We start from the raw sequence: 19076 nt of genomic DNA on the forward strand, positions 1-19076 counted from the left end.
GCTTACCCACTTTATGCTGAGCTCCCATCTCCCGCCTGTTTACATCACCAATGTACTGTAAACGGCGCCGACGAACGGCGTTCCCGCCCGTGGGGCAGGCTCAGCAGCTGGGCACGCTCCCCCCGGGAAGGGGAGGCGGTCCCGCCGCGGGGGGGGCTGTGGCCGGCTGGGGCGCGGGTGGTGAACCGGAGGCGGCCGGCCCGGTCGGCGGGGGACGCAGCCCCGCCCCCGGAAGGCGGAAGGGTTTCGGGGCGGCCCCGCCACGCCGCCTGCGAGGGCAGCGCCGGGTGCCGGCTCCACCGCCGCTGAAGGAGGCCCGCGCCGGGAGCCGCCATGGCCGCTGCCCTCCGCTGCGCCCTTTGCGGCTGCCTCCTGCTCTGCGGTGAGTCCGCCCCGGCCCGGCGGGGGTGGCCCTCCCGATCCCCGCCTCGTCGCGGGGAGGGGGTGGCGGCGGGAGCAGGGGTCGCCGGGCGCGGGCGGCTTCGTTCGCCGCCGCCCCGAGAGCCCGGCGGGGGCCGTAGGGAGCGAGCGGCCGCCGGCAGCCCCGGGGGAGTCGGCGCTGCCGTGAGGAGCCGAGCGGCAGCGAGAGCGGGCGCCCTGCGCCGCGCCGGGCGGGGAGCGGGGGTCGGCCGGGCGGGCCGGAGGCGGGGGCAGCGCTGGCGGGGCCCGGCTCGCTGCCGGGCGCTGTGCCTCGGCGCGTAGGCGGCCTCTGTGCCGGGAAACGGGAACTTCCCGGTTCTGGACACTTGCGCAGGTGCCAGCGGCGAAGCGCGGCGGTGGGGGCGGGGCCAGGCTCCGGGGGGCGCGGTACCCGCTGGGCGCGGGGACGGCGGTTCCCGCGGAGCTCGGCGCAGGGAGCGCGCAGCCGCCTCCGAAACCGGGCCGGGCCGCACGTTGCCCAGGGCGGGCCGTGTCCCAGCCGCGTGCAAACCGTCCGTTTAGGAGGCGCGAAGCCCCGCGGTGTTGCCTCATCGCCTCGGGTACGCGGGTGCCGAGCAGAAAGCTGGAGCTGGGGCCTTCCCCAGTAGAAGACGCTGTCAGCAAAGGGGCCCTCAGGGGCGCTGTGCTTTTTGCTGGGGGGTTACAGCCGGAGGGAGCTGCCCCCAGGTGTGGGCAGCGCCCCGACAAGGGTCTGTGGTAGCGAGGACCACGTCCTGCTGGACGGGAGAGGAGGAATCGGATGCCTTGCGCCAGCCAAACTTTTTTCCAGCTTTGCTGTTCACGCCGAATCCCTGCGGTGCGTTCCTGCACCCGCCTTCCTTCCTTAGCGTTCGGTTCAGCTGCCGGGAGCGGGTGCGGGAGCAGCAGCCGGGCAGGGACCGCCGAGGACGAGTGCCCGAAGTGATGGTGGTGAGGCCGCTTGGGCGAAGGGCGGCATCTCTGGGAGGCGCAGGGAGCAAGCAGCTCCTGTTTTCAGCATGTGAAGTGTGTTTGAGCTGCTTTATTGGGTGCAAGGGTAACTTAGGAATCGAGCCTGTGAAATAGTTTTCCTGTAAGCAGGGTTTAGATTTCAAACTCTTGTCTGCTAAAGGTGGGTAGCTGCCCGTTCGTGTCTTGTACTTACGCATCAACTATAGACATAGAATATGTTACCTATCTTAGAGCGTATGCCGTTAGGTTTTACTCCTGTGACATTTAAGCACTAATCTGATTTGACAGGGTTTCCATTGATCATTTGTGTTGCAATAATGGGCTAAAATCTTTTCTATTTTGGTTTCAATACCAACAATTACATTAAAAGAACTAAGTCATAATTGTAATGGACCGTTCATCAATACTACTTTAGGATTTCCTGTATTCAGTTTCAATAAAGCAAAACAATGGTGGTTTCATCCCTTGTGAAGAGTGCCAATTAATGATACATTTATCCGTATGTTATATTTTATAGCTCTCTTGCCTTCAAAGGTACTTCTTTTTCATCTCCCTTTTTCAAAAGGTTAGCTTGACAGAATATGTGAAGCGTTTCAAATGGCAATGCTAATCCATGCAGTGAGGTATAAACATGCTTATGGTGGGATTTTTAAAAATCATTTCGGTTTTATATCCAGGTCTATGTAGAAAGACTATTTGTGTTCCTCTTCAGAAAAACAAAACAAGAAAAAACAAATTGATCGGCACGCCCATGTTATATTCAAAGTGCTACTGGAGCACTACTTAGCAAAAATTGATTTTGATAATCTCTGCGAGAGTCCATGCACGTAGCCTAATGGGCCCTGAGTCTCATGCAGTAACAAGTCAGTCACGCATAACAAATGATGATATCATAAAGACTGTAGTTACTGGAAATCACTGATGCTGGCTAATTTGTTTTTGTTGCATAAGCTCAGAAAAAGCCATAGGCATCAGGATTTAAATTAATTGTATTTAAGTCCGTTTTTCAAAAGTGAGGCAAGGGAGAGAAAGGAGGCTGTATTTAAGTTTCGGATGACTGAGAAGTCACTAGAGAAACACACACTAAAATGTTTGGTTTTGATTGCTCCCACAGTATCTGCAACAGTGCCAAAGCCACAGAATGCAAGAATCACTTCAGTTAATCTTCATAGCATTTTTCAGTGGGATGCACCTAGCTTTCACAAAGGGAATATAAGTTACACTGTCCAATCTAAGAGGTAAGTCCGGGGCAGTTGTGCTTTCTTTAATTCATGTTTTACAGCTGGGTGTGTTTGTGATTTGTTTCCTTTTTCTATAGGAAGATCAGTAGCTATCCCTTTCTTTTAGTCTGTAAGAGGCTTATTTTCTGAGCTAAATAACAGGGCAGAGGTGTTTTCTACACATTTCACACCCAAGGCAGCTTTGTACGTACTTTTTGGAACCAGAAACACGTTTTGATGTTGGCTGTTATTAGCTCTGTGTGTGTGTTTATCGTGTAAGCTGTTACCTTCAATTCAAGAGACTTAGTCCTGCTGAGCATTAGAACCTTATCTGACCTTTGACTGCAGCAGCATTTTGTGCTCTGCCACAAATGCAGTCAGCCTGCCTGCCCCCTTAGTGGAAATGCCCGATGAACTGCAGCCTTGTGGGTCATCTGTTCGGTCCCTTAAACTTAGGACGTGTTTTCTGAGGTCTCCTTTTGTCATTTTTGATAGGTTGACTTAGCTTTGATTCGGTTTTGCAACTGTGTCCTGCTGAGTTGGTCTTTCCTGTTGGGAAAGGTGGTCCGTGCGGCTATACTGAGGAAGGCATCCGCCTCCCCGGCACGGCGGTGGGCTCCCTGCCTGCCTCTGTGCTTGATGAGGAAACCATGCTATGGGCCAGACATCTCCTGCTGAGGGTTGAATTCTTTGGCCAAGACAGGATAGGATGTAAAGTGGAGATGGCGGCACCCATAGGCAGGTGCCTGCTAAGGAGAAGTCCCTGAACCAAGGGTACGGGCATCTTAGTTGAAAGATTTTTCTGGGTTCTGGTAACAATTACCTGTTGATCACTACATTCCTAGGTGGACTTTTGATGCAAAACAGAAAGCATATCATATATTAAATGGTTCCCAGTCAGTTCTGAGGCTCTTATTTATCTGGCTTTTCCTTATATGAATATCTTAAAGACTGTTCTGAACAAAGTCTGAGTTAGACAGCAAAGCCATATATAGCAATATTGTCTTAACAGTTATCAGACAAGTCTGTAAATATTATCTGTTAAATGAACTTTTGTAACCACTGGCAAGAAAATTACATCTATTTACTGAATCATAGTTTTAATCTCTACCTTTATCATGGATTTATAGATGCATATAAGATGTTTAACGTGTGTGCACACTAGTAATGATGTTTCTTATACACTGGATCTATTTTTTCTTGTTCATGAGTTATAGCTGGTTGTATTAACAAACAGATATGCCACTTTTCCAGTTAATTGAGAGGAAAGACATTTAGTCAGTTATAATTTACACATAATATACAATTTGTTTCTCTTCCATACAGCATCAATTTACCGGGAAACGCATACAAAAATGTGAGCACAAACTTGACACTCACAGAGTGCGATGTCTCTTCTCTGTCTGCATATGGAGACTACATTCTACGGGTCAGAGCGGAGTCGGAAAATAACCATTCAGACTGGGTGACTGTCAGATTTAAGCCAATGGATGACAGTAAGGCTTTTTCTAATCTTCCACAAAAAATACTGTCTGCTATTAAATGCACCTTTCCAATTTGGCTCCGTAAGAAGAGCTGTAGCATGCAGATAACCTTCAAATGTAATTACATTGAGCTATAAAATCTTAGTTGTAACACTTGTTTTTTGAAGGCAGAAGTTGCTGTCAGAAAGCATACTAGGTTCTAGCTATTATAGCTATATGTTAGTATTGGTACTTGAAACCTCTTTTGAGGAGGTTTTCAAAAAATGTGCATTTTTCCCTTAAAATAAGGATAATTTATGTTTTTCAGCCAGGGAGAGCTTTTCTTCAAGAATTCAGACTTTCTGTATATCTAAATCAGTTCAATTACTTTCTTTTTCATTGCTATGTCAGGCAAAAGGCTTTCTTTTTATTTCTTTAATTTAAAAAAAAACCAAAAAACAATTTAAGAGAGTGAGATTACTTTTTAGTCAAGAAATCTTCATTGCACAACGTTGCCATTCTCTTAGTGAAGCTTTACAGTCTTTTGTGAGAGGTGATTTAGACATTGCCTTGCATCAGAGTGCACAACAGAGATGTTAGTCATGTTGCTGTCACCTGAGCTTGGGAATGAGAGAGTGGTTTTTACCAGTGAGCGTCCTTTGTTTTGTATGTTCTTACTCTACTTGTAAGCAAAAATAAAATTATCTTAGAGTAAGTAGTTAATGGTACCCAAGGCTTTTTTCTCCTCACAGCTATTCATACAAAACCATGCAGGAAGCTTGTTATATCTCATCTTTGAGAAAAACTTTTTTTTTTTGTCTTTGTTCTTTCTTCATCTGCTTGAATTTGATCATTCTGTTACTTGGATTCCAGAGTGTAGTTTTACTGTTTACAGCCTTGTTTTTCAAAATGCTTTTTATTGGTTTTCTCTCCAAAAGCATAACAGTGATATAATTTAATCTGCATAGAACAGAAGCACTGAGGCATAACATGAAGGAAAAAAAAAACCCCACAAAACAAAACCAAAACATCTTGCAAGTATAAATTACAGCCAAAGGAAAACATAATACAAAAAGTATAGATGGATTTTCAGAGTAGAGAGTAAACTTGTAAACCATTAACAGAGTTGTAGTTTGACGTATATTTGAAAGAGCATGTGGCTTTCAGAGCAGGCTTAGCTTTGGAAAGGCCGCTTATTCCTGAATGGGAAATTCTCAGTGTAAAACTACCTGGAAAGAAAGAACTGGAATACTGGCCAACTGGCCAAATCTCCCAGGGGGACATGAGGATTTTTAATGTTGTCATAGCTCATTTGAGCAGGGCATCGTGACAAAATGATATTCCTTTCTATGTTGTTACTTCTGCTAGTGCTTTTTTAATAAACTCCATGCTGTATTGTAGAAATACTAGAAATAGAAAGACTAAGAAAAAGAGTAACCAAGACCCTCCTCATGTTATTTTTCATAAGCTCAACAATGTATTCATCAGCGTTGACCATACCATGAATACAGTCCAGGAAGCAGGGGTCTTTTTTATTTTTAATTGTAGAAGTACATATTTTGAAAGGAATGTAAGATTGTCTGTATATTGATCTCTTCCTTTCTTAGAAAGTTTCTAGCATGACTGTATCCACGCAGAACCTTAGTAGAAGCAGACACGGCAGAGTAGTTTGCTGAAATTACAGGAGACCCTTTAATGGAGAGCTCATTGCCAACACAATGTAGTTGATAACGCAGCTACTCATTAAATAGTTTAGATAGTGGCACAAAAACATAATAATGACAAGCCATTTACAAAATGCAAGAATATAATACTCAGTCTAAGGAATGCAATTGGTAATACACGCAAAAATATTTTCAATGTTTCAGTTTTTCAAAATTATCACAATGAAAGAAACATTAAAACACTTCACTAGAGGCTCTATTATGAAAAGACAGATGTTGCAACAGCTTGGCCCAGATAGAGAAGTGAGTAATAACCTACAGAAATAGTCCTTCCTCTCCCAGGAGCCACCACAGCTGGCAAAAGAGAACCGAGTTAGTGTATGGGAAATGTAGTCTGCAATAGTATATGTTATTAACTACAAAAATAAATCCCTTTCAGGAACAGTTCTATAAAGAAAGCATTTATTTATGCCTGACTCATGAAAGGAAATTACTTTCTTCTAATAGCTAAAATTATTAATTTAAAATATTAAAGCGTGAATTTTCATGTGTTGTATAAAAATGTGAAATTGAAAATAACATGAAACTGAATTCCATTCTTTCTTCTCTTCTACCATTCTAATATATAGCAGTCATTGGGCCACCTGATGTGGAAGTGAAGTCAGAGTCTGGGTTCCTGCATGTGGATTTCAGAGGCCCTTTTGCCGAACATGAACATGACAAGTGGTCTCTAAAGCAGTATTACGGCTCGTGGAATTACAGAATACTGTACTGGAAGAAACGCAGCAATACAGACGTAACTTCTGCTTCTGGGGTATTGTGACTCCGTGACTTCGATATATGCTTTTCTTGGTAAAATACCATACCGATAAAGTTCTGAAAGTTAACAGTACTGAAGTAAAAATGTATCTCTACTAATTACAGTGTAATAAAGTCTAGTCACTACAGCTGCTATTCAGAGCAAATGGCAGATAGCTGTGTAGTTAAACAGTACCATGGATATAATTTGCTCTTTCCATAGATAGAAATAACTGCTACATTACCAGCATTTATTCCCTCAGTTTAGCAATGTGTTTATTTGCAATGCAGTCTTCCCCACCAAATCTGTATTTCACACATATGAGCAAGGGTAAACTTAGAAGCCGTAACATCAGCAGTATCTGTGATCATGGCGACAAGCTGACTTAGATTCACATCTTAGGTCGTTCAAGTATTTGTGCTTTTCATAGGACTTTGGCCTTTGAATACTACCATGGCTGAGGCCTTATATTAACCATGGTCACCTTCACCTCTTCAGGTTCTGTCAGTTGTAATTTGCTTTCTTCCTTTCATGGGCAGCCTCTTACACAGATGGATATGTTACTCAGCTGAAAAGACTTCTCCATACAAAGTGTGTGGAGAAAGATCATAAATAATATAGTAATTATAAGGTCATGAGTTCTGGAAGATACTGGTCACAGTATAATTAGTGCTATGTACTTCAGTACATTTTTCATATAATAGGACTCTACTACATGTAATTCGGATTTGTATTTGTTACCCTGCAAAATTCTCTGGCATTCAGTTCCAGAAAATGAGGGATCATCATTTCCCCAAAAAAACAGACTGGTTTTCAGTTCCCAGACTACAAGAAATGAAGGTATTTCTGCATATGGGATGCAAAAGTAGGCAGATTACCAGAGCAAGTGGGAATTTCAGGCAGAATCTGTGCTTGTAACACTTCAGAGCACAAGTCTGGGAAATTTCATAGGGACCAAAGAAGCAAAAGGCATAGACTATTTAACTTCCTAGGTTGTTTTTGAAGTGGATGCTTGTGTGAAGTGTTGAAACCTAGCTATAGAGTCTCCTCACCCCTGAGAAAAACCTGTTATTATGTAATGGAGCATGTTGTAGGGATTCCTATACTCTGCAGGAACCGTATAATTACAAGGACATAACCAATCGTGCCTCTAAACAGCAAGTTGCATCTGCTGTCAGTCACCTAATAGCTTCCACAAGCCTTTTTCTTTCTTTCTCTTTTTATTTTTTCAGGGATTTTTTTGTCTAGATCATCCATCCTACTTGCTCTGTCTCAAATTAAATTATGTTTGTCTGTAACAGCATTCTTAGCTGATCTCATTTGGTCAGGCAGTTGTTTCTCTCATTTATCTCTTCTCTGTAGGGCTCTTTAGCCTAAACCTTCATTAGTGTTGCTAGGAGCAGCCAGAAAGTCGGTGGTGTGAATGGTCTCACAGTAACCACAGGTGAAATCAATGTAGAGGTATCAGTTTTTTGACATAGGCAGGGCATTTCATTCTGCCTTTAAAAGGCTTATTCATGTTGCAGTTGTAACTTCTAGGATTTGTCTTACTAAATGTAATTTTAATTAATTAGTCCATTCACTGGACTTGTGCTTTTCAAACTTTTTGTGTTTTTCTCTGTTATTAGGTAACTCACATAGATACTAAACATAACTCTGAAATATTATCTCAGTTGGAACCATGGACAGTATATTGTATTCAAGTGCAAGCAGTTATCCCCGAGTGGAACAAAACAGGGAAACTGAGCAAAGAACTTTGTGAGCAGACAACCCACAACGGTAATACCTTGTGCATCACAGTGGGAGCTGGGGAGTACTGTACGGAACTGGGAAATGTGCAACGCTGTTCAAAATTAAAATAGGTGTAATGTATAACCTTCAAAAAATGGATATGTCTGTTACTTTTGTATTGTTTGGTCGTTAATACATGTGTACTTTTGGAGCAAAGGAGTTGGAAATGAAAACTACAAGCCGTATGGCACCAGCGGCATGATGCTTGACTTTGCTGCAGAGGCCTCTGTGTTCCTCACACTCTGAAAATCAAGAGTTAAATGGAACATAGGCTCTTCACACTGTGTGTCTGAATTTCTTCTACAGTCAGCTGTATTCATCCTATGGAAGCCGTTGTTCCATGTATTTGTAACTGAGAAAGGAATTGAACCCTGTGTTGCGGTCTGCTTCATTTGTGGTGATATCGCCAGTGTCTGTCACGAGGCTAGGCCATGATGCCCTTTCTCTGTCAAACACAGCAGTTATTAATCAATAATATGAACAAATACTTTATTTAGATACTTTCCTTCTCATTTTGAAGGCAGTTAAATACCAAAAGCGCTTTCCTTTTCAGCCATGCCACCTTAGCTGCTGCATGTGGGATCCAGCCACAACCACCATGTGGTCTGACCCTGTCATCTTAGCTGGGAGCTTCATGTCCCTAGTTAAAAGAAAGGATGGGGTCCTAGATACTGGTTTTTTCACAGGCATAATGTGTATTTTAGCTAACTTACACCCTCAGATAATGTGTGGAAAATCAGAGGCAGAAACACAAGTTAATGAGGAGGCCATCCAGGGAAGGCATGGGGAAGCTACTGGGCTAACCTGTTTCTCATATGTTTTTCCTCATAAAATGTTGCCTCATATATATTTCCTACATGTATATTATCTGCATGCAGTGCAGTTGAATTACAGGTAGGCTTTGGTGGCGGTGTTGCTTGTTAGTTGTAGATAGAACAGTGCTTAGTAAGCATAGGTTGGTTTAAAAGTGATGTATGGATACGTCTTCATTCCCCTTGCCTGTTGTGACATCCCTGGGCATGACATAATTTTTTGCAAAAGCTCAGTAGTCTATAATTTTACAGACTTTTGTCCCCTTCTGTCTTTACTTCCTGCCATTTTACAAGTCTCTTTAGGAGAACAGTGGAAGCCCATAGTCTGGTAGTGTTCTGTCTGTCCTACACTCCTGAACCACCAAAGAGTGTACAGTAGCTTTTTAAGTGATGTTACCTTGTGGATGACTCTGTTGGTCTTTTTTCCTTTAATCATTTGCCTAGTATTACATGTAGAATCACCAGCACGTGTAACTGTAAATGTCTATATATGATGGCTTGTAAGCTTACTTTATTGAGAACCTCCTCAGCCTATCCAGACTAAAAATTTAAGAGCTAAGAAGTGTTTTGCATCTGGAAACAGACATATGTTTGCAGTTTTGTAATAGTTTGGTTTTTTTTTTAATTCCTTAGAAAAAGTGAAAATTTGAAAAAATACATTCAAAAATTAATATCACCGTTTAAATTTTTTTTATTGTATCTTGCAGGTATAACTCCCACGTGGGTAATTGTGGCCGTTCTTATAGGATCAATGTTGGTCGTTATAATATCTGTTCCTGTTTGTTTCTTTTCTTTTTTGTATCTGTATCGACTCACCAAACATGTTTTCTGCCCTTCATATATTTTCCCACAACACTTGAAAGAGGTTTGTTTTCTACCTAATGCAATTTGCTTTTCAAAGGCTCTGTGTGCCAAAATCTTTAGAGCTTCTTACATTTTGCCTTCTTGCATTTGCACCCAATCATTGGGCATCTGTAAAGTGCAGACTGTTCTGAGGGGGTTTTAGACTATAAGGAGCAATGCTGGTTATCTATTGTTATATAGTTGTGTATGGTAAAACTTGCTCTTCTGCCAAACATAAAAAGCCATTCAAATGAGCATAAGTGATGAAGTCATGAACTTTGGAAAAAGGTGACAAACAAAGGTACTTCTCAGTATGAGAAAGGTAGTGGAAGTTAGTTCACTTAATATCTAATTTCTGGCTTTATAAGATCAAAAATTTACATGAATGTTACCTCTGTTTTTTCATCAAGTTCTGTGGTGCTGCACAGACGTAAGTAAAAAGCAGGGAAATTACACTTCCCTTTGAAGTAAACTGATGTATAATAAACTTTAAAATACTGTCATTTTGCACTGTTCTGCACAGAATGGTCCAAAATATTTAAAAGTTGCTTGGCATAGACTTTTTATTTCTAAAGCAACTGCATAATTTGTAATATGAATATTTATATGGCTTTGAAACAGGATGTTTTCTTTCATTTTAAAGTGAGAGTAACAGGTGTTAACCTCTAGTTCCTCTTTTTAGATAGTGAATGACTGAGAAACTCCTGTATCCCATTTTAGACATAAAAGTACACATTTGTTCTCCTTGGACAAAGTTATTTCACAAACATAATGAATTTTAACTTAAGAATGTAGTGAAATCTGAAATTCAAGATAAAACAAGAGCAATAGATGTTAGGCATTACTGTTGGGGTATACCACTGACCCTGTTATCCATATAGCAACATAAAAAGGCTGTATCAGAATCTCCTCCAAGAGACAAGGCTGTACAGTGTGTTACGTACACTAAAGCTAACAACCTCTACTCTTCTGAGTTTCCTGCACTTTCTCTGGGTCCTTAATTTTGACTCATCTAGAGGTCAGAGACTAAGGATTTGCTGCTGACTTAGCAATCGTCTTGTGCTTTAAGTTGAGCACATCCTCAGCACAGTAATTTGCTGAACCTGGAGCCCAGCTGTCAGGAGGGTAGCGTTGCTCTGATCAATACAGGATGGGGTCAGATGACATGCTGTTTACACAAGAAAGGGAGAATTTTCATTTTGTGCTAGTAGGTTATAGTGATTAATCACAGTAATCTAAGGTCAGTCATGCTTACCTAAAATGACATTTATCAAAGGCAGTGATTTCACTACATGAACATTTGAGTTTGCAGGTTACTGACAGAACATTTCAAATCACAGTTTGCTAGAAAAAGGTCTAATAGTGATAATATTAGTATTTGTTATTGTAATACTTCTCAATACAAAAATCTGAAGATGACTCCTGATCAAGCAGCTTGTTTCTTACATAAAATGCACTAAAGTAATAGACAGTGGTCAGCTCATGAGAACAAAATGTAGTTGCACTCCTTAAGCTGCTACCAATAAAATGAACTGCCACTTCAGCTGCAAAAATGAGTGGTTGACATGTTATTACTCTGTTGAGTAGATGTGCTATTCTTGTGTTGACATTCAAAATACAGTCATGACATCCTGTGAAGTCCGTGTTGATTCTTGAAGGTGGCTTCTTCTAGTCAATAGGACAGGGAGTGGGTGGAAGTTGTGATGTTTTGGTACTAAAATTAAGTTATCTTTGTCACTGAACTGCATAGCCCTGGAAATCTCCCTGCCTCTCCTTGACTAAATGGTTATGGTTTATATTGACATTTAAAGTGTCACTATTTGATGTGTGAGCAGACAGCTCTCTGAGGTGGCAGGAACAGTTCACATCTCTTAAAACCATTTGAAAAATCTCTCTGCGAACTTCTTCACTGACAGTCAAGGCACCTTTTTTTAGTTTTGTACAGAACCTAGGTATTTTTTTTTTTTTTAGGAAAGTTTATATTCCAAAGAAGTCACTAACCCCTGGGGTATCTTCTTGCAAATAAAGGCACTTCTGACTTGCTTCCAAGCCTTGCAAAGGATGTTGAAGCAAGCAGAGAGGTTATTATGTTGTCACCACTCTGGGACTTCTAAGGATTGAGAAAGCCAATTGATGTGTGGAAAACAATATAAAAATATTTGTAAGCTAACAGGATGCTATGGTTGGTGCAGCCTAACTCTCATTTCCTCTTCCCTTCACAGTTTTTGAGCAAGCCTCCCAGTGGTTCACAGCTTTTTTCTCCCTTCCCACAAGAAGAGCATCTTTTTTGTGACAAGGTAACTGTCATTTCAGAAGAATCCAAAAATCACAGTGATGAGACTGGGGATGAGGCCAACAAGAGAACAGAGCACCTTCAGGACTCTGAACAAGAAGATTCTGATTCAAGAATAGTACCAGCTTTAGAAAAGGCATAAACGCCCTCCTTATGCTTCACTCATGCCAAAAGAAAAGCAAATGGGCTGTTGAGTTTGTCTTCTTATTGCTGCATTCTTAAGACAGTAAAAATTCATACAGAAAGATGTGTACACAGACTTTGGATGGAATCATTATTTTTTTAAAGTGCAAGAAACTTGACTATAAGTGAGGAATTAAACGATACATGATTTTTGCCACTGTTTATAGTGGTTCACTGTTCAGTTGTAGCAATACCTGTGACTGTGTTATGACATTAATTTAAAAAGCAATTATATATATATAATTTTTATATATATAAAATATTAATTTAACTTTGATGAACTATTTATTACCAAAGCTAATCAAAATGGCATATAGGATAAGGTTTGTAAAAGAAAATCTTATTTTGTAAAGAGAGACCTGAGCTGACATTTTTTTTAATGAGAAATTATGTGTACTTCTTAAGGATATCCCTAGCGCCATATTGAATATTTTTTTACCTGATGCAAAATTGTAAAGCTGTTATGATGGTATGAACTTGGTATGAATAAACAAAGCACAAGTATTCAGTGTGTTTTGCAAGGTGTTAACTCATACTTCATCACTAAAGGATAATAGGAACACAGCAGTGTACTTCCAGGTAGCCCTCCATGTTCAAGTATTGCTCAGTCCCCAATTCTCTGCCCTGTGGTTTCTATGGCTAATTAAATTTTCCCTACCTAATCCAGAGTCCACTGAAGTCTGTGGAAAATTTTGCAGCTGAAGTGGAAGTTAAAAGGTAGGTTCATTTTATTTATCTACTGATAGGTATTCTTAATTAAAAAAAAATAAATCCAGGTTGATGTGACTCCCATGCTACATAATACAATCTTACCTGCATAGCCCTGTTCATGTATCTGAAGGTTATGTCCACGCTGACATTGGGGCATAAAATATGATCTTTGCACTGTGTACTAATTTTGTGAGTGATGCAAATCTTTTTGTGGGCATTATTGCATCAAAATGAGAGTGAAAAATTAAATTCTGTCAGCAAAAGTAACTTGCCACTAGTTAAGTAGAGCGTACATCATGATTTCATGTAGGAATTGCCTGGCTACAGTTTTGAGGTTTGTTAATTTATGCATAAATAATCACTTCTTGGGAACTGTTGCAGGAAGAAAACATAAGGAGAGCAGGCACCGATTCTTTCTACCAGCCAGCTATATGTAATCTGCATGTGTATTTCTGCACTTTTTAATTGTGAAATAATGGAAAAAATGGGGAATCATTTTCGGTTTGGTTTTCTTAAGGCATTTTGCTTCATCAGTGCTTTTCTTCACCTCTCACCAAAGCTGCTCTGTGAGTGCTGATCCTAATGAAGGCTGATGTCCTGTGCCTAGTACACCTCCCCACTGTAAAAATTCAGCTCCCTGTGTGTTCCCTATCCCTTCTTCTGCAGTGGGAGCTTCTGGTTTGTTTTGGGATGGGTTTGGTTTTTTTGGTTTTTGGCTTTCAGAAAGGCAAAAAACATGTAGCAGAGCTCATATGCCCAATGCACATGCTAGTTGGCTGGCCAGCTGCTGTCCGAAGGGGGCTGAGATTTCCCTGCCTTTTCCTCACTCTCAGTAGAGCTGCTTTCATCTATGCGGTGGCTTATTTTTATGGAAGAGCAGGAAGTTACTGTCCATCTAATGTGGCTGAAATCAGTCAGCTGGTTCAAAGGTTATGATGAGGGCACATAAGGCAATCCCATGTGCTGTGCCACATCATTACAGGTTTATTGGTAAGCCAAATTGTGGGAGAGAAAAAAAAAATCTTAGGTATTCAGAGATACAGTCTTTTTAGATTAAAGCAGGAAGGATGTGTGCAAGAACATAGTCTGAAATTTTGAGGGGTTGGTTTCCCTCAGTTAGAAAGAGGAAGCGTTTCCCCTCACATCTTTGCCAATACCAATTGTTCTACTATCATATGACAGAAGAGGGAAAGACCGTTCTCAGAATACTTCTCCTTTCAATGTATCCAGACAGGTGGGGGAAGGAAGGATTTGTCCTGACTGCTTTGTTTAACTTTTTTTTCATATGGAACATGGTGTCTTTAAAGAAACAGCTGTTTTAAGTTCATGTGAGCCCATCTGTAACCTACTATGTCATCATCAAAAAGCCTTTCTATAGTGAATACCAAAATTAAAACTATATTAAGATTCCAGCTGCACCGTGACTAGTATGAAATAGGAATTAATTCCCTGACTCTGCATCTCAGTAAGTTGCCAACATTTCCAGAAAGTCCAGAGACCTGTATGATCCTAGCAGAGGTTCAACCCTCAATCATACCATGCTACAGGTGTCTGAGGACATCAAGTTGACAGAGCTCTTTGACTACACCATTGCTAGTGTTATTCTAATGCAGATAACTTGGTAAATAAAATTAGGAGATTATATGCCACACAGAACAGAAATGAAGGCTCCAATGCAGGATATATTTAATAAAGATCATCCTGAAAGGGCAGCGAGATATTCTGTGAAATCTTGATTCAATTATTTGGTGCCAGGAGTCTTATTTCATGTAGAGCTAACCTTGTAGTCAGGGCATCCTCTAACACTGATGTCTGCTTGCTTGTCTGCTCTCCCTGCAGTCATATAAGCATCCAGCATGTGCATTTGTGCAGTGCAGTAAAGCATCATTTGTGTTTCTGTTTATAAAGGAATTCAAAAGTAATGTTAAAGAATGATTTGACCTTGTGGAGGACTGTGATTAGTGCTTCATTGCTGAATTCTTTCCTCAGGTTCAATTGCTTAGCTACACTGTTCTTATAATTCCCTCAACTCTTAAATGAGGATTATGTATGCAGATACAAGAGTTATGGGAGAAACGGAAGCTCCCCAGGTAAGCAAATGGACGTTGTGTGAGTAATGACAGAGGAAGCAGGAGAGGCGTACGGCCTATAGCTAACACATACAGCACCCGAGACATCTCAGCAAGGCTGCTGAACACACCGTGAGGGGGACAGGGGAGGATGTGTGGTCAGTGACTGTTAGAAGACAGATTGAGCTTGCTGAACCAGGTGAGGCATTTCTTGGATGACTCCTATTTTCTTTGCTAAATTTCACTCATCTGATCTCACAAGAGGGTTCATGACTAAAAAGATGGTGATAAGCTGTACTTCAGAGCTCCTACATGTGGTGCTCATTGAGACCTGACTTGCAGTAAACGTGGAGCATGTTCACCTCCAGGCTGATCCACAGGAGTTGAAAGAACCTGCCACAGACAAAAGAGGTTCTTCTACCACACGTAGAAGGAACTTTATGTAAAATTTCAGAAACATGATACAAAACACAAATACAGAGCATTGCAACAAGGATATGAAGAATTCACAGCCCTATGAAAAGGGAAAGCCAGACACTGCACCTAAACGGGCTGCATGGCCCCACAGGTAACCCAGGCAGTACAAAGCACCTAGTGTCTTTTCAGAGAATCAATAATGTAGAGGAGAGTTGATCTTAAGCTAAGCTTGTGGTGAGTACAATGAAAATGAATCAATAAATAGGTGAACTTCTAACTGTGCTATGATTTAAACTGCAAAGTACAGCAATTTGCTAACTGGCCCAGCATGCCAGCGGTTTTGGCAAAGTGATGAGTAAGACAGACCACTTTGAAGACCTGGAGATTATTGGGAAAATATTTCAGACATGAAATGCAAAGCAGAGCAGGATGATTAAGGAATGGAGAAGTGGGGAAAACTGAGGGCGAGCCATCTAGGCTTCTGGTGAACAAAACGGATTATAGAAGAGGGCAGCAAGTTAAGACAGTAAGAGAAGGATCAGCAGTTCAGTAGGTTCTGGTCAATGGAGTGGAGCGAGTATTTCAGGGAGAAAGACAATAGCAGAGCACACAGCCAACTGAAGGACAAAGGATGAGGTCACCCACCAGCTCCACGTTTTTCTGTTTGCTCTCCATATTGGTAACTTTGGTGTCTTTCCTCCACAGCAGGTCCTAGAGGCAGGAGGGAAGATAGGCTGGCTGGCTGCAGAGTGCAATCCACATCTGCTGCCTGCCTGGCCAGGAGGACTCCAGCTGATCAGCATAGCCAGAAAGGCTTTCAGAAACTTTAATTCTAGATCAGGGGTCCTCAAACCACGGCCCGCGGGCTGGATACGGCCCCCCAGGGTCCTCAATCTGGCCCCCGGTATTTACAGAACCCGTCCCATCCTGTCCCCCACCCGCCAGGGGTTGGGGGGGGAAGCCAAGCAGCCACAGATGACTGCCTGCCACTTCATCTGCACGCCGGCCCCGTTTAAAAAGTTTGAGGACCCCTGCATCCATGACAAGCTATAGGAAAAGCTTTTACATAGACTCTTAACCAGAAATACAGCATAAGAATTTGTGATAGTTACCCATTTTTTTCTGAGGCAGGTTGGGAATGAACCGTTATTACTTGGCAAAGGGTAATTTTCTAGTAATGATTGGTTATTGAATAAGTGGTATGGAGTGTCTGTGCAGATCAAGGCACCTTCCCTTGATATTGCACTGTCTTGAAAAAGGAAGGTGAAAATAGCTGTTTTACAGGAAGAACTGTAAATAACTGGCTTAGCTGAGCACCTGCATGCAATATACTGGAAATCACTCATCTGCACTTCCTAATACAGAGTCCTTTCTTATTTGTTCCTTACAAATTAGATCTCCTTCAGTTAATTTTGCATGCTTTCAAGCAATTACTGTAAAAGACTGAAGGCATGGAATGATAATGATATTAAAAAAGACAAATGAGAAACCATTGGAGAAATCTTACAGAAGAAACTGTGGGTCTAGCAGCACTGATGTGCATTCACTAATGCTAGAATTTCACCCTGAACAAATCACCAGACCAAAGAATCTGTCTAATAACTTCCAGCTCTTCCATTTTCCCATCGACTGACATTGCAGCACTCCAATATGGTCTCTCATTTCTACTTGCCTCTCTGAGCTCCTGTTATTTAAATTACACTTCCTAAAACTAGATTCCAAGGATCTCAGAGTAGGGACTTTCTTTTCTAATCTATGTAACATAATCATAAAAACTATGTGAATCACAACTGGAGCTTTGCACATGGGTTATATTTTCAGACATGCTGACGGAACAGAGCAACCAGGCTCTGAAACTCGCCCTAATCAAGCACAACTTGCTGGTCATTATGAAATATTATCTATGAAGATGAATGTTGTAGATGTATTACAGTCAGACATTTTTAAGATACTAGATAGGTCTTCACAGTCTGCAAAAATACAAGCTGACAGCAGGCTTTCCACATTCTTTCAGCCTGATTAATGCAAATTATAACACCTTTTCAGGCATCCTTCAAAACTTAATGCACTGTTCTGACCAGATGCCTGTGTTTTATTTACCTGAGTTTTCTCATGTACTGAAACGTTCAGCTGTCTCATGGCTAAAAACATTTCTGATACACAGAAATGCATCTGTTCCAAACCCAATTTTATCCTTGTAGATCTTAGGATGGAGGGTCAAAAAGAAAGGGTAAGAGTTAAACCTAAGGGTCTTTCTAGAACACCATGAGTGTGAAAATAAAATACTGATGTGGGAAATATCCTTTGAAATACCCTTAATAATCAAGTCCTGCAGTGTAGCTCTACCATCTTTACTGTTGCAGCTCTAAGCCCGACCTTGCTCATTGTATCCTGCTCCTTTCTGAAAACTGATAAACTGGCATCTGCAGTTCAGTATGTCCAGAACACAGCAAAGGCAAGACCAGAAGGGTGCACAGAGCAGGCAAAGCGTGTCATCTCAGCACCAGTATGGGAGCAGCTGTGAGAAATAAATTACTTCAGCTTTTGTCATTGCACTGGAGCATCTACAGTAGCAGGAACTGGGCCTTCTGACTCTGGAGCAGCAAGAGCCACTCTCACTCCTCTGGAAGCCTCTCCTGGAAGCAAGATCTTGTTCACATTTTTCTTAAAGAGAAAGGGCAGTTTGCTGGAGCAACAAATAAAAAGATTAAGACTGGTGTCAGGCATTTCCCCCTTACCTAGAAGACTCACTTGCTCCTCTGCTGGTGGCTGAAGTCTTTAACAGGACACCCAGACCACATGGAGGAATTTACTCCTTAAGAAACTGTAGAAGAAAAAGAGGTGGCGTTTGCAAGGTAGAGGAGAAGCGCTACCTGGAAGGCTGAAGTTACCTGATCAGTTTGCATCTCAAATTATAACCGTGTCCTGGACAATACCAGCAAAATCGGGGAGAAATTCCCACTGTGGTACAAACCTGCAAAGATGCACAAACCAGTATCAGAATCCAGGGATGTAACATCCCATCTTTGCCACAATAAAAACCACAGAGCAGTTGGACAGATTGAAGTGCAAATTAGAATGAGAGGGATATTGAAATATTTTGGAAAATTTAAACTGTAGTTTGGAAAATTTGGAAAATATTTTGGAAAATTTGAGATGTAGAAATTGAGGCCAAATATACAAGCACAGTGCTGGGAAAGAAGCAGGTGGGGTATTTTTAATATATACTACACTTGTAAAACTAGAAAAACTATCACTCACCTGCAGAATATCAATTTATTAATAAAAATTTTATCTAATTCCTTTCAGTGAACATCAACGAACTTTGTGCACAAGGCAGAAGTAGTAAGTTATATTTTGACCTTAGCAAGATTTTTCATAATTTCTTACAAGATACTGTCACAGACAAACTAAGGAAAACTGGTCTAGGCAAAAGGAGA

General features: G+C 41.5%; 1 protein-coding gene across 2 annotated transcripts; it reads left to right on the top strand.

The window, feature by feature from the left end:
* The first annotated feature begins 158 nt into the window (after nt 1-158).
* On the top strand, nt 159-12947 carry IL10RB (interleukin 10 receptor subunit beta). 2 transcript variants are annotated; one of them, XM_055701311.1, is made up of 7 exons: nt 159-382; nt 2486-2609; nt 3918-4087; nt 6348-6532; nt 8146-8296; nt 9828-9985; nt 12186-12947. In XM_055701311.1, the coding sequence occupies exons 1-7, from the start codon at nt 334-336 to the stop codon at nt 12396-12398; spliced, it is 1050 nt and encodes a 349-aa protein (XP_055557286.1). In that variant the 5' UTR covers nt 159-333; the 3' UTR covers nt 12399-12947. The 2 variants fall into 2 exon arrangements, with proteins under 2 accessions (XP_055557286.1, XP_014134992.2); XM_014279517.3 differs by lacking the exon at nt 159-382 and having other exon boundaries at nt 1442-2609.
* Nucleotides 12948-19076: the final 6129 nt, after the last annotated feature.

The sequence above is a fragment of the Falco cherrug genome, chromosome 2, assembly GCF_023634085.1.
Source record: "Falco cherrug isolate bFalChe1 chromosome 2, bFalChe1.pri, whole genome shotgun sequence".
In the NCBI taxonomy this organism is placed as follows: domain Eukaryota; kingdom Metazoa; phylum Chordata; class Aves; order Falconiformes; family Falconidae; genus Falco; species Falco cherrug.